Source organism: Hoplias malabaricus, chromosome 15 (assembly GCF_029633855.1).
Source record: "Hoplias malabaricus isolate fHopMal1 chromosome 15, fHopMal1.hap1, whole genome shotgun sequence".
Classification (NCBI taxonomy): domain Eukaryota; kingdom Metazoa; phylum Chordata; class Actinopteri; order Characiformes; family Erythrinidae; genus Hoplias; species Hoplias malabaricus.
In genome coordinates, this window is record NC_089814.1 from 9,001,356 (window position 1) to 9,012,402 (window position 11,047).

Below are 11,047 nucleotides of genomic sequence, written 5' to 3' on the forward strand. Positions count from 1 at the left end.
AGTTGGGACAATAAACAAATTGTGAATAAAAACTGAATGCAATGATGTGGAGATGGCAAATGTCAATATTTTATTCGTAATACAACATAGATGACAGATCAAAAGTTTAATCTGAGTAAATGTAAAATTTTTAAAGGGAAAATATGTTGATTCAAAATTTCATGGCATCAACAAATCCCAAAAAATTTGGGACAAGGCCATTTTTTACCACTGTGTGGCATCCCCCCTTCTTCTTACAACACTCAACAGACGTCTGGGGACAGAGGAGACCAGTTTCTCAAGTTTAGAAATAGGAGTGCTCTCCCATTCATGTCTTATACAGGTCTCTAACTCTAACAACACTACACCCAACTGAGTGTCATTGGAGTGTACCATGTGGTCATATTAGTATAGTGAATGACCCAACAGGGCGCTTAAGAAGCATCCTCACTGTCGCTCAAATACGTTAACAAGAAGGTTTTATATAGTTAGCCAACGATAAACACCATTTTGTTGAATGTAGACCCCTGTGTTTTGACATCTCACTAGAGATTCACTCACCCATCGACTCTTTGCATATTAATGAAAAATAAAAACTGTTTCCTTTTCTGTATTATTTCATGTGGCGGAAAAAGACTTCCATAAAAGAGAGAGGAAGAAAGCTGTAAACAGACAAAAATCTCGGAAAATCCTTCACTCGACTTTGTGTTCACAGGTATATGGCTTTATCATCTAAATATGTGTGGTTTGAGCCTAAGTTTGCTGAAAAATCTGCTGTGGTGTGGTAAACCACAAGTGCCTGTTAGCACCAACTGTGCTTCTAAACAGTGTACACCGTTTTATTTCGCTTATTTTAGAAATTTTCTGTCCCTTCAGCACCAGATGAAGCTGAAATTTGCTCTCAGAAATGGATTTTTATCGTCAACACGTGTGTCGGTGTGTGTTGTCATTGGCAGTGAGTATTTAGCAAATTTTTGATGGGTGCAACCCACATATTCAGTGCTACTGCTCATCCCACAAATGCATGTTCCTTACAAATGTGGCACCATTTAAAAGGGTATTTAACAACTTTCCAACTGTATAAGATTTATTGCTACATTGTTACAACAAAGTAATAATCTACCAAACACAAATTTCCTTAAGTTAATTCCACATCCACTGTATGTTTTTACTAGGACTAAGACAAATGGTTGTATGTAAAATTGTTACAATCGTACACAGCAGTGTGCTGTCAGGTGTCAAATCAATCAAAAATCTAAAGTTTGGAAAGTCCACACAACAAGAAGTGGAACTGTTTGCACAAATTAGTACCATCTCACTGATGTACCAACTCCTACTGTCACACGAACCTCACATCTATTAAATATTTTTCATTACAGATTATGATGCAGTAGAAATGAAAAATATACCTACAGAGTGCATATTTTTGAAAACATTTTTTTTCATCAGTTTATCAGTTTTATGTCATTGTTTGTAAGGTTTAAAGTATCCAGACACCTTTTCTTAGTAATTAATTCCTGTACCCTAAAGGCCACCCACTGTGAACATACACATTCAGTTGCACAAACATGTTTATGAGCAGGACTGTGCTTAGTCAAAAATATCTCAGCACAATAACCACAAATCCTTACATTAGATACAATCACAATTTATTAACCCATATTGGCAATGTTGTACATGGTTAAGATGCTGAAAGACACACTTGAGGCAAAATCAAATCATATCAAATTTATTTGTATAGCACTTTTTACAACTGGTGTCGTCACATAGCAGCTTCAGAGAATTCCAGTAAGACAAATATTTGACATGAAATGTAAAAATCCCCAGGTGAGCAAGCCAGGGGCGACAGTGGCAAGGAAAAACTCCCTCGGCTGAGGAAGAAACCTTGGGAGGAACCACGGCTCACAAGGGGTGACCTATCCTCCTCTGGTCAATCTACTGGTAATAATACTCTGAATAATCTGTAAAGAGAACAAACACACCCCACGTCAGTACAGGAGACGGAATGTAACACTTACATTTAGAGTGCCAAGTGTTCTTGATATGCCATGAGATTTAAGACTCAAGGTTCTCTGACCATGTAACACACAGTGGGCAATCCCATGAACTATGAAGAACACTTAGCCAACAATGAAACGTCAAGTCATTTCTCTTTTCATCACCTCAACTGCCATGTGTCCAGTAACCCATCTGGCAAACTTCTCTGGGCATTCTGCTCCACTGGCTCCTATTGGCGGGAGACGATGGCTGGAGGCCTCCATCTTGAATTCTCCACTAGAAAAGGAGCAAAGTAGTGTCATTGAAATACACCTCAGATGTTCTATATTGGATAGAAATAGGTGATGGAGCGATTATATTTATGGTCTTGATTCCAGATGAAGAACCAGCTGCAGAGAAGTTTTCTTGACCAGCTTTCCTGTTGACCCCTTTGACATAGGCAAGCCTGAGAAATTTGGTTTGTGGTAGTCCAAGCACCTGAAACAAAAATAGAATACAACCATTCTGCATTCAGAAGCTGGCTTTCTCTCAGTACGTATAGGTCACACCTCCGTCATGTTTCAGTCTCTTACAGTGTCTCTAATCTGAAAAACCTTTACAACTGAATTTATTGGAGCAATAAAGAAGCTTGAACAGCTTTAATAACAAATGCATGATAATTTTGTTATAAGGTCATATTTAAATGTAACGTACAAAATTGTAACCAAAAACACGTTTTTTATATAGAATTCAGAAGAGGTTTCCTCACCATTTGCTAGCTCTCCAGTTTGCGTGCTGGAAACCAGTTTGATTTGTTTATGAAGCCTCAGTGTCTGTAAATGAGTGAAAAAACAAACGGTCTCAGTCCGGAGTGCTTGTCTTTCTCTTTTCTCTGCTCATGGCAGAGGCACCTGGAGTATTTTTAGACAATGGAGAGAACTCCATACATTGAAAAGCATGAATAAAATGAGGATATTGCTCTATTCCTGCTCCATTGAGATGAATATTTATTTATTTTACTGGTAGTGACTCCATAAACAGAAATTTGTTTGTTGAAAACTTAAGTTAACTTTAGCAAAAAGAATTTTAGTGAGAAACAGCATGGTTTTTAAAGAATAAGAATATGTCAATACTCTTGTATCCAGACAAGGGAATTTTTTTGAGTGTATGAACAAATGTACTCACAATTCCAGCATTTAAGGGAGGCTAATTCAACATTGCTCGCAGGATTCGCTAGAATCAGAGTCGCCTGTTGTGCCACCCTGAATCCATGGATGTCGCAAAGCTTCCTCTGGGGTAAGTCTCATCATGGGGTCCCACCTTAAGGAAAGGGGTCAAGTGATAACACATGCCTCATTAACCCAGACAGACAACAACAGATCCTCTATTGAATAAAACTGTTCAGTGATCACTTACATCAAACAGCGTTTGATAAAGTCCACGAACGCTGGGTCGTCCGTGTTTAAAACAGCTGCCAGATCTACGGAGCTGGGCTTTCGGTTCTTGCCCTTGAGTGTGTAGTTAAGGCTTTCATCTACATCTGTGACAAAAAAAAAATAAATAAAAATATACAAAACAGACCGCTCAATACCATATCCTTGCCTATTATCATGACACACTCTTATCCTTCCCACATGAAGTGCTCACCAAAGAACCGGTGTCTGCTGTAACCAGTCTGAAGAACGTAATAAGGTGGTAGGCCAATCACCTGAAATATACATTTACAGAAAATAAACACACACACTTCACATAGAATATAATGTTATGTAAAATGTTAATGTGCTAAATAGTGTGCCGTATGATCATGAGGCTTATTGCCCATGAACTCGAACAATATTACCAGTTTCAACTAGCTCAGAGACCCCTGCGATATTGGGAAATGTGATGAGAATTCAAAACTGTTATTTATTATTACTACATATATAACTAGAAAAGCAAAGTGTGCCTTTACCTCAGCGATACGTTCAATCTGATCATTCTCATCAGCTCCGGGAAAAAGAGGGCGACCCATATCGAGTTCAGCCAGGATGCAGCCCAAACTCCACATGTCAATAGCGCAGGAGCTGGGCTGACCCAGCATTAACTCCGGAGGGCGATAAAACCGGGTTCCGATTCCTGTGCGCGCTAAAGAGCAAGATGTAGACGTAAAGATTAAAAAAGATATATTGGTCCCACATACATGTACAGGTACGCAAAATTTGTTTCACTCACGTCTGAAATCTTCATTGTAGCTGCATCCAAAGTCAACCACAGTGATGCCTAGGCCGTCTTGTGACTCCACGATGTTCCCCTTTACACATAATAATGATGTGATCAGCTGTTTATTTATGAGATTATTTTTCCTGTTTACACTTTCCCTTTTATATAAGACAAGTCTCACTGCTGCGCATGGATTTTGATCATGTTATTGTGTGTTGTTGCTCAAATGAAAAATATCTTTAGCAGCATTCAGCAATACAAACTCTAAGTGTGCTTGCTCACTCGTGTGGAACAATTCTGTTGTTTTATATAATGATGGACAATTTCCATTTCCTTATTTTGATTTACAATGTGACTCTGCCAAGTTCTCTGAAAATATCACAACTAGGCATCAGGGCTGATAGGTTTAACAGTACAGAACACAACATGAGCCATTCTTAATCTACAAAATCTGGAACACCAGATTTAAAATTGAGTTAAAATGATGATCCAACAGACTCCAACATCCTTAAATGGTTTTTAAACATCAGCGAATGTTGGCTGTGGTGGTACTCACAGGCTTAAGGTCACTGTGGACGATCTTCTTCTCCTTCAGAATGTTCAAGGATTTTAGCAGCATCTCAGCAAAGTGGCGCACCATTTCCTGGCTGAAGCCGTAAGGGCCTTCCCTCTTTATTTTCTCATCCAGGTTTGGCCTGAGCAGACAAAAAGGTGTAATATTAATTAAGGACCCTATGCTGCAAAAGGGGATACCTCGTCGAGTGGTTTCCAACACTCATCCTGGAGTTCCTCTGCTTTCTATGTTTTGATGTTTTTTTTGCTGATTAATTATTATTATTAGTCTGCTAATTAACAAGCCCTTTCTAAAACAGGGTGGATGTGTTTGTTCTCCAGGACGGGGAGCAATTAGAGTAGTATAAAGCTGTGCTCACACATATACACTCACCCCATGAGATCAAAGGTGAAGCATAGATGATTGCGGAAGTAGAAGAACTCCTCCATACGTATAACGTTGTAGGTACTGTCTATGTTCCTCCTCCGCAAATAATGTAGCATTCTTAGCTCCACCATTCCTTGTTTATGGTGACTAAACACAGGCAAAACAACACCCAGAAACCAGTTTAGAAAGTACCATGTGTAAGCTAGCAATATATACTGTATTAACTAATTAGCACCATACTGCAGTCATCAATTGTGAGAAGTCATAAAGGTTAAACATTATATGACCAAACATAATAACCTCGGATTGTTTCGAATGATTTTGATAGCCACCATCTTCTGGGTTTTGTGATCCCGACACTTGAAGACTTGGCCAAAGGTTCCTTGTCCAATGAAGCCCAAGACTTCATAGCGGTACGCTAAGTGGTCATGAATCACCTGAAAACATAACAACAACAAACTTGATCTCCTCCCCTTCATCTACTGAAATGACGGACGGTATTAAGCTTCTTCATGTAGAAATGAACTAGAACCCCACCTGTTTGTAGGCACCATGCTTATCATCATAGCCATGATTATGGGCCTTGCCAAAACAGCCATGAATCTTCTTGGCTTTCAGTCCCAGGTACCAAATCTCAGAGTACCCCAAAACCTCTTGCTGCTCAAACACAGTCAGCCTCTGCCCAAAGTTCTTTTGTACGTCTGAAAGACATACAAGAAATGGTAAATAAACCTTTTTGATTCCATTTCATTACCTAATAGGTGTAGTTGTGAGGAGTCCATTGATATTAAGAGTTTCCAAGACACTTTTTGTGACATTACAAGGATACAAATGGAAGAACATTTTCTATATGCAAGAAAGACCACAAGAAATCTCTTGCAGCCGAGGGAAAATGTACAGACTGGCTTTCCTATTCTGAGATGCTTCTTAAATGTAGACTCTACATTTTTTTTTACCTTGTGGACACATGGGGAGCGGATAAGTCTCCAGATGCCTCTTGTGCTGCTGCATGAAGGATGAGCAATTGGAGGCACTGTTCTCTGAAGAGTTCCCCTGAACTGGCCTTGTCTCCTTATTGATAATATTCCACAGACAATGCACATGAATCAGATAAACGTGCCAGTGTTGGCCAATAAGAACACTACTGCATATATTACACACATGTTGTATGTATGTGTATCTTGTAACAGTCCCACTGTAAAGGAGATATGTCAACCTTAGTTCTGTTTGACAATCAATTATTTTAATTGTGACGGCCTCAGTGTCTGTAGAAAGCTGGGTGCCAGGCTACTTACAGGATTCAGACGTTTGTGTGTCATCAAGCTGGAACTGGGCTGCCTTTTGTCATTGATATGAGGCAATGTACACACTCCTTGGACCTTGGACTTTGCAAAGGCTGCAGGTTGAGGCTTCGGTTTTATTTGTGGAAGTTTGTGACATCCATTGTTCTACAGAAAAAGAAAAGACAAGTGAGTGTCCAAGGCATTACAGTCACATGTCTAGCCTGCTATTCCATCCACACTCACAATTACATTGTATACAAAGTATACCCATTTTAACTGTACAACACGGTACTTTAAATAAAATGAGCCTCATTCATGAAATCTTCATTAAAAAACACGAATAAACTGTACGAAAACTTTCCATCGTGCATTTTAATTATATTTATTAACATTTATTTAAAGTTCAGTCAATTCACATGATACGTTCAGCATTTTCAGACATTATAATAATCCTGCCAGTCAAAAATTAGGGAACTCTGGCGGATGCGTGGTATGTGGTAAAGGGAATATTTACAGTGAGCTTTATCTAGTCATGAATCAACGGACGTCTTACCAGATTTCTTGTCGAGCCTGGTCCCAGTTGAGCCTTCTCAGCTTGAGGATTTTCCAGCTGAGGGAGTGCATCAAGCTTCCCAGCCTGTGGAGGTAGATAAACACATCACACACACTGTAAGTCACACACACTGAACTCAAATAAGGCAGCAATATTGTTGATGCCGCAAACATGCCAGTCAAGGACAATGTTAAGCAGAGTATCAGCTGTATACAAACCAGTGGACAGGTAAATGTGGCTATACACTGTGAAACATTACACTGTGTATTACGAGGATAAATGTATTTAAATGTATCCCAGTCTATGGAAAGTATCCCAGTTCAAGTCTGTCATCTCTGTTAATGGCATAGAGCCGTATTCGTTGTAGTTTGTGTCAGTCTCATTCAGCACTATTCCTGATATAAGCAGGAAACACCTGAAAGTGTTAAGAAATAATTCTGCCAGTGAAAGATTAGGGAACTCCTGGTGGGGGGTAAAGGGAGTTCCTTGCAAGTGGATTTTACTATTGCATGTATGAACGGAAGTCTTACAAGTCTTCTGGGACAGCCTGGTTGAGCCTTCTCAGCTTCTGGTTTTTTAAGCTGAGGGAGGGCATCAGGCTTCACACCCTGTGAGGGCAAATAAACAGAGTAGTACAAGATGAGATAACTTAATAAATATAAACCCTCTGACGCACTCTACGACACACACACAAATCAAATAAGGCAGCAAAATTGGTTATCCTATGAACATGCCACTCAAGAACAACACTCAGTAGGGATTTAGCTGTGTACAAACCAGTAGACAGGTAAATGTGTCTATACACCGTGAAACTGAACACAGTGCACTCTTAATGAGTGGTAAAAGGAATTCTTTACAAATTAGCTTTACCACTGCATGAATTAACAGACTTTTATTTCAGTCTTACCAGTTTTCTGGGATTGCCTGGTACCAGTTTAGCCTTCCCAGTTTGAGGTGTTTTAATCTGGGGAAGGGCAGGGAGTGCATCAAGCTTCCCAGCCTGTGGAGGTAGATAAACACATCACACACACTGTAAGTCACACACACTGAACTCAAATAAGGCAGCAATATTGTTGATGCCGCAAACATGCCAGTCAAGGACAGTGTTAAGCAGAGTATCAGCTGTATACAAACCAGTGGACAGGCAAATGTGGCTATACACTGTGAAACAGAACACTGTGTATTATGAGGATAAATGTATTTAAATGTAGCTCAGTCTAGAGAAAGTATCCCAGTTCAAGTCTGTCATCTCTGTTAATGGCATAGAGCCTTATTCGTTGTAGTTTGTGTCAGTCTCATTCAGTACAATTCCTGATTTAAGCAGGAAACACCTGAAAGTTTTAAGAAATAATTCTGCCAGTGAAAGATTAGGGAACTCCTGGTGGGGGGTAAAGGGAATTCCTTGCAAGTGTGTTTTACTCCTCCATGTATTAACGGATGTCTTACCGGTTTTTTGGGATAGCCTGGTCCCATTTGAGGCTTCCTTGCTTCAGGCTTTTTAATCTGGGGTAGGGGATCAAGCTTCACACCCTGTGGGGGCAAATAAACATAGCTCAATACAAACTGAGATTGCTGAAATAAAAATACAAACCTTTCTCTCTCTCACACACACACACACACACACAGATAACAACAGACATATACATATCGTCTTGTTTCCTCATTTCTGATATTGTCTTTGTACCATTTTGAATTAAAAATAGTGTTAAAATAATTTGAACATCACTGCACTCTTTATTTACACTTTTCACAGCGTTTCAACTTTTCTGGAAATGGGGTTGTGGTACCATTTTTATCTATTATACAGTAGTTTGGTGTTGTGTCAGTCTCATTCAGCACTATTCCTGATATAAGCAGGAAACACCTGACAGTGTTAAGAAATAATCCAGCCAGTGAAAGATTAGGGAACTCCTGGTGGGGGGTAAAGGGAACTCCTTGCAAGTGGATTTTACTATTGCATGTATGAACGGAAGTCTTACAAGTCTTCTGGGACAGCCTGGTTGAGCCTTCTCAGCTTCTGTTTTTTTAAGCTGAGGGAGGGCATCAGGCTTCACACCCTGTGAGGGCAAATAAACAGAGTAGTATAAGATGAGATAACTTAATAAATATAAACCCTCTGACGCACTCTATGACACACACACAAATCAAATAAGGCAGCAAAATTGGTTATCCTATGAACATGCCACTCAAGAACAACACTCAGTAGGGATTTAGCTGTGTACAAACCAGTAGACAGGTAAATGTGTCTATACACCGTGAAACTGAACACAGTGCACTCTTAATGAGTGGTAAAAGGAATTCTTTACAAATTAGCTTTACCACTGCATGAACTAACAGACTTTTATTTCAGTCTTACCAGTTTTCTGGGATTGCCTGGTACCAGTTTAGCCTTCCCAGTTTGAGGTGTTTTAATCTGGGGAAGGGCAGGGAGGGCATCAAGCTTCCCACCCTGTGGAGGTAGATAAGCTGAGATCAGTAGCTGCGATAAATTAAATTATTATAAACCCACTCAACAACCAAAAACGAGTTAAACTATATTCATACATTTTTAGCTTACGGCTGTTTACACACAATTTAAAAAGGAACTTATTTCATAAAACAGAGACACACATTACAATTTATAATGTTAAACTTTTTACAATTAATACCACAATCATAAACAAAACTGGCCGCTACAACTCCTTCAATCCCGTCCGCCATTTTGCAGAGTAAACCTGGAGCGAACTAAGAACACTACAAAATGGCGGACACCTTAATTAGTACACTAACTAGGGCTTAGGGTGCGAATTCAGACACACCCTATTTTTCTGTATTAATAGGAAACTGGCATGTGTCACATTATATTTTTACCCTAGTGAAACAGAAAGTCATAAATGACAGTAGAATAGTTCCTGATCACTCAAGCCACATTGAAAGGTACTTGAAGGAAACCCACACAGACAATAAGTGGAGAATAATAATAAGTTGCATTTATACAGTGCTTTTCGATTACCCAAGGTCTCTTTACGCAGGGAGACATAAAAAAAGTAATTAAATTACAATAAAAAATAATCACACACCAAATTCCTTTGTGGGAGTTGAGGGTGAAGCCCAGGGCCCCTGGAGCTTTGTATCAGCTGCAGCACTGCTCTGATGCCCCTTTTGTTTTATTAGAGTACTTTTATTTCCAAAAGATGTTAAAAATCCTTATATTTACACAGGATTGTGATTTTTCTCATATTTTCTGAGTGACGATCAGAAATGATTTACTTGTAAGGTGCCTGACACTTGCTGAGCTGCTGTATCTCATATTTTTAAAATTAAAGCAATGTACCAGTAACCCATTAATTTGAGGTGTTTAAAATTTTACCTCTGTGAGACAATTTTGTTTAATAACAAGTTTAGTGATCCTACCTTTGCAGGAAAAGTAGTTCTCTTCTGAGCCTTTTCCATTTGTCTTCTGGAGGTATTCATCCAGGTATTTTAAAGTACTTTGATTTGTTTGTTTCACACCTATCTTTGTCAAGCAGTTAAACAGGTGTGTGAGCGATGATCATTCTGAAGCTGAACGTTTAGCGACACCTCTTATAAAGACTGAGTTACGTTTGTGACATCAACTGTGATGTCACAGAGGCCGTTGGTTTGTGATGTCATTTAGCACCAGCGAAGAAAATACCAGAAAATTCCAGAAAATACCATCGCTGTGTCCATTTACACACGTGCATTGGATGTATACTAACTGTCAACGTGAAAGCAACACGTTATGTACAAATCAATTTTTCATAAATAACACGAAACTGACGCTGAAGTTGAACCTGCGCCGCAGTTCACAAAGATCGCCAGCAGACGGCGACAACACTACACAGTAAAAATACTGTTCAACTATACACTTATTATACTGTAATGTATATCTTATTAGAAGGGGTTCACAGTCATTCTTTGTATGTAGCACGAGAAAAAAATGGGAAAAGAAAAACTGAAAAATGGCCTCCCAAATCGCCAGGAGCCTTTGAATTTCCAGGAAAATCAAATCCCCTATTTCCTGTCAAGGATCAAACTGACCTCATAACTTTACCAGTTTTCCCAAACCTTTTCAGACTAGATTTATTTCATCCAGGTCTCACAAAATGCATTTAC

General features: G+C 39.2%; 1 protein-coding gene across 4 annotated transcripts; it reads right to left on the minus strand.

The window, feature by feature from the left end:
• Positions 1-1,624: 1,624 nt before the first annotated feature.
• On the minus strand, positions 1,625-10,441 carry LOC136668654 (dual specificity tyrosine-phosphorylation-regulated kinase 4-like). Of its 4 annotated transcripts, none has more exons than XM_066646312.1 (21): positions 10,325-10,441; positions 9,288-9,380; positions 8,911-8,988; positions 8,378-8,461; positions 7,839-7,931; positions 7,462-7,539; positions 6,932-7,015; positions 6,391-6,543; positions 6,052-6,166; positions 5,633-5,796; positions 5,396-5,532; positions 5,102-5,242; positions 4,712-4,850; positions 4,168-4,246; positions 3,908-4,080; positions 3,604-3,664; positions 3,373-3,496; positions 3,142-3,276; positions 2,726-2,789; positions 2,142-2,454; positions 1,625-1,940 (listed from the first exon to the last, which is right to left on the minus strand). In XM_066646312.1, the coding sequence occupies exons 1-18, from the start codon at positions 10,382-10,384 to the stop codon at positions 3,168-3,170; spliced, it is 1,965 nt and encodes a 654-aa protein (XP_066502409.1). In that variant the 5' UTR covers positions 10,385-10,441; the 3' UTR covers positions 1,625-1,940; positions 2,142-2,454; positions 2,726-2,789; positions 3,142-3,167. The 4 variants fall into 4 exon arrangements, with proteins under 4 accessions (XP_066502409.1, XP_066502410.1, XP_066502411.1 ...); XM_066646313.1 differs by lacking the exon at positions 10,325-10,441 and adding an exon at positions 9,571-9,677; XM_066646314.1 differs by lacking the exon at positions 10,325-10,441 and adding an exon at positions 9,580-9,639.
• Positions 10,442-11,047: the final 606 nt, after the last annotated feature.

Coding starts and splice junctions, on each gene's coding strand:
- LOC136668654 (XM_066646312.1), bottom strand. CDS start 10,384: ATGAATACCTCCAGAAGACAAATGGAAAAGGCTCAGAAGAGAACTACT. Junction 9,381..10,324: donor GAACTACTTTTCCTGCAAAG/GTAGGATCACTA, acceptor CTACCTCCACAG/GGTGGGAAGCTTGATGCCCT. Junction 8,989..9,287: donor CAGGCAATCCCAGAAAACTG/GTAAGACTGAAA, acceptor TTGCCCTCACAG/GGTGTGAAGCCTGATGCCCT.